This window comes from Dipodomys ordii, unplaced genomic scaffold, assembly GCF_000151885.1.
Source record: "Dipodomys ordii isolate 6190 unplaced genomic scaffold, Dord_2.0 Scaffold113, whole genome shotgun sequence".
Taxonomy (NCBI): domain Eukaryota; kingdom Metazoa; phylum Chordata; class Mammalia; order Rodentia; family Heteromyidae; genus Dipodomys; species Dipodomys ordii.
In genome coordinates this window covers 4,934,423-4,937,716 of record NW_012267329.1, presented here as the reverse complement: position 1 = coordinate 4,937,716, position 3,294 = coordinate 4,934,423, and the positions used below count along the sequence as shown (strand labels likewise).

General features: G+C 35.6%; 1 protein-coding gene across 1 annotated transcript; it reads right to left on the bottom strand.

Moving 5' to 3' along the window:
- Nucleotides 1-1,612: 1,612 nt before the first annotated feature.
- LOC105995020 (olfactory receptor 502-like) lies at nt 1,613-2,569 on the bottom strand. Its single transcript, XM_013028687.1, has one exon. The coding sequence runs from the start codon at nt 2,567-2,569 to the stop codon at nt 1,613-1,615; it is 957 nt and encodes a 318-aa protein (XP_012884141.1).
- Between the last annotated feature and the right edge of the window lie 725 nt (nt 2,570-3,294).

The following is a 3,294-nucleotide window of genomic DNA, read 5'->3' as shown; positions in this document are numbered from 1 at the left end:
GAGTACTCAATACCCAGGAGCGTATCCAATGACCTAGTAGGAGCCCTCTCAGGGACACAAAGGAAGCCAGGCTTGTCCATTAGATCTTAAAGGGCTCACCAAGTTCCTGGAGATAGTCTACTTATCCTGAGACCAGAGGGCATCTGGTTGTGCTGGAGTGCCTGGTAACAGACTTGCCACCTCACACCCAAATGCATACTCAAAAGCTGCTATTGAAACACCTACATATCCCCATGGATAACTATACCATAAGAAGTCGACTCAAAATGCATCACTGATCAAAACAAAAAATCAGAAAACATTAGGGCACTGGTGGCTCACACCTGCAATCCTAGCTATTCAAAAGGCTGAGATTTTGGAATTGTGTTTCAAAGTCAGCCTGGGCAGGAAAGTCCATGAGATTTATATCTCCAATTAACCACCAGAAATCCAGAAGTGGCACTGTGGCTCACATCAAAGAAAGCTAGTCCTGAGCAAAAGAGCTCAGGGACAGTGCCCAGACCCTTAATTCAAGCCCAAGGCTGACAAAAAAAATGAAAAAAATTGAAAATGCCAATATTCATAGAAGTAAATGTAACAGAAAATATGTTCTTTAGAGAATATGGTTTCAGGAATGACACAAGAATTTACAAACCATGAGTTAAATAAAAGAAAACACATTTGATCTTTATAGAAGTATGGTAAGTTTCTAAACTTTATTTTGCCTATAATCAGACTTTGTATTTTTCTGTTTTCATGCTGATATTCACATCCAGATAAATTTTGAGATTTAGCGTAACAATCCATACAAACGATGCTATCATAGTTTTAAACATAACTACAATGAACATGTTAGGTGATGCATTTTATAACCAAAACACAATCTGGTGGTACACCTGAAGTCACCAAGTCCTTGAGTAGTAACTGATCCCAAGTTCAAATCCTGTCCACTGAACAAAACAAAATATTTATTGCATTTGGTTGATCTGAGTGTGTCATTTCAGTTTTTCTTCAGTTGTTACTTCCTTACAAAGAAGTTAAACAAGCGCCATTAACATTGATTTATATAGAAAAAAAACTTATTATAAAATCCATAACCAACCAACAACCTACAACTTTGTTTAATATTTTCTGTATAACCTCATCAAGTAGGCATATAGTATTATTGTACTCTTCAGGGAAAGCAGTTAGCAAAATAAAGCATTTGATTATTATATCTTCAATGAAATAAAGAATCCTTAGTTGGCTCAATCTCTCAATGTTTCTAATGCTTCCCAAAAGCACTACTCTGGGAAATAAAACTGCCCACATTATGGTACTGAGGATTTGCATAAGATTCAGATTTTTTAAAGATTTAATAATCTTAACCTATTGCTGTGAATGCTCTTTGAAATTAGTATATATAAAGTGTTGAACTAAATTTTTAAGAAACTCTGCTTTATGTAAAACAATATAAGCTCTCAGTTGCAAGTTGAATGTAATTTTATTTAGATAAATCATCATGAGCCTCTTAATTTTGTACAAGTTTAAATTTTAATGTCTATACACATTTAGATAGGGATAAATTCATATACGTCAGACAAAATCAATTAAGGTAATATTGGTTATTGTTGCTACAACTTCTAAAAATATATTAAAAGACTTCACTAAAAATTGTTTTACTACCAAGCACTCTCTTCAAAGCCCCCTTAATCTCATTATTCCTAAGGCTGTAGATCAGAGGGTTCAACATAGGGATCATCACCATGTAGAACACAGATACCACCTTGTTCTGGTCAGTGGAGTAACTGGACTTAGGCATCACATAGATGAATGTAATGGTTCCATAGAACAGAGTGACCGCAGTGAGGTGGGAGGTGCAAGTGGAGAAAGCCTTGTGGCGGCCCTCAGTGGAGCGCATCTTCAGGATGGTGATGAGGATGTAGATATAGGAAATGGCTATGATAATCACTGTGATCACAATGATGGAGCCAGCAGTAAATGAGGGAACAACTGTGAGGATGCTGTCTGCTGAACAAGATACTTCAACTAAAGGAGCAAAATCACAGAAGAAATGATTGACTCTGTTGCACCCACAGAAAAATAAACCAAAGAAGGAAAGGGTAAAAGAGGAAGCATTCAGAAAACCTCCTGTGTAAGCGACTGCAAGTAACTGCGCACAGACTTGTGTGGACATTTTGGTTGAATACAGCAGTGGATTGCAGATGGCCATAAAGCGATCATAGGCCATGGCAGCTAAAACAAAGCATTCAACTGTCCCAAAGAAAACAGCTGACCCAAGCTGGATGCCACATCCTACATAGGAGATTGTATTTCTCTCCACCAAAAAGTTAACCAGCATATTCGGTGTAACAGAAGATGAGTAGCCTAAGTCAGCAAAAGCTAAATGGCTGAGGAAAAAGTACATGGGGTGGTGGAGCTGAGTGGAGACTCTGATGAGAAGGATTGTGCAGAGATTTCCAGGTACAGTTACCAGGTAGATGCACAGGATGATGATGAAGAGGATGACTCGAAGGACTGGATCATGTGTTAAGCCCAATAAAATGAACTCTGTCACTGCAGTGTGGTTCCCATCCACCAGGGAATCCATCAGACAATGGAGCTGCTGCCAAATAAACCTGTAATTTAAAAAAATTGCAGGAATATATATATATATATATATGATTACATTTATTTAATAAATGTGGAATATCATTTTAAATAGTAATATTCAATAACCACTGCATATTTTCATGCAATGATGAGTATATATGTCAATTTATGTTTGATCTTAGCAAAAGACCTGAAAATTTTCTTTATGCTATTTTTATATTTGTACTTTTGAATACTATTTGTCATGTGGCTTTAAGGACACATGATAGAAAATGTAAGACAATGAAATAACAGCAATGAATATTGAGTGTAATGGATGAACAACACGCATATTGTCTTGGTGTATTACTCTAGTAGTAACCAATATTTATATATGTACATCCTAAATGATAGCTGAACAGATAAAATTGTTTATACGTACAAATATGTTCTTTTGCTGTTTTTCGTTAAGCAACATTTTTCCATTATCAATGTAGAATTGAGTAAACAAAATCTGAAGGAAAATATGGGATTTTCACAGTTATTAAGTAAAATTTTTAAGTCAGAAATCTCAAGCTGTGATTTTCTTTAGTAGCTATGGAATAATGATATGAAGTTACAAGAATCAAAAATACAGTGAAAGCAGTTGTTATACTGTGTGGGAGGAACATACAAAGAAACAAAAAAAAATCACATGGTACATTATAAATACATTAGAAACATTAGCAAGTAAGAAAAAACCAC

What these genes read in the sequence shown, in the direction of transcription:
- LOC105995020 (XM_013028687.1), bottom strand. Translation starts at nt 2,569, where the DNA reads ATGGATTCCCTGGTGGATGGGAACCACACTGCAGTGACAGAGTTCATT.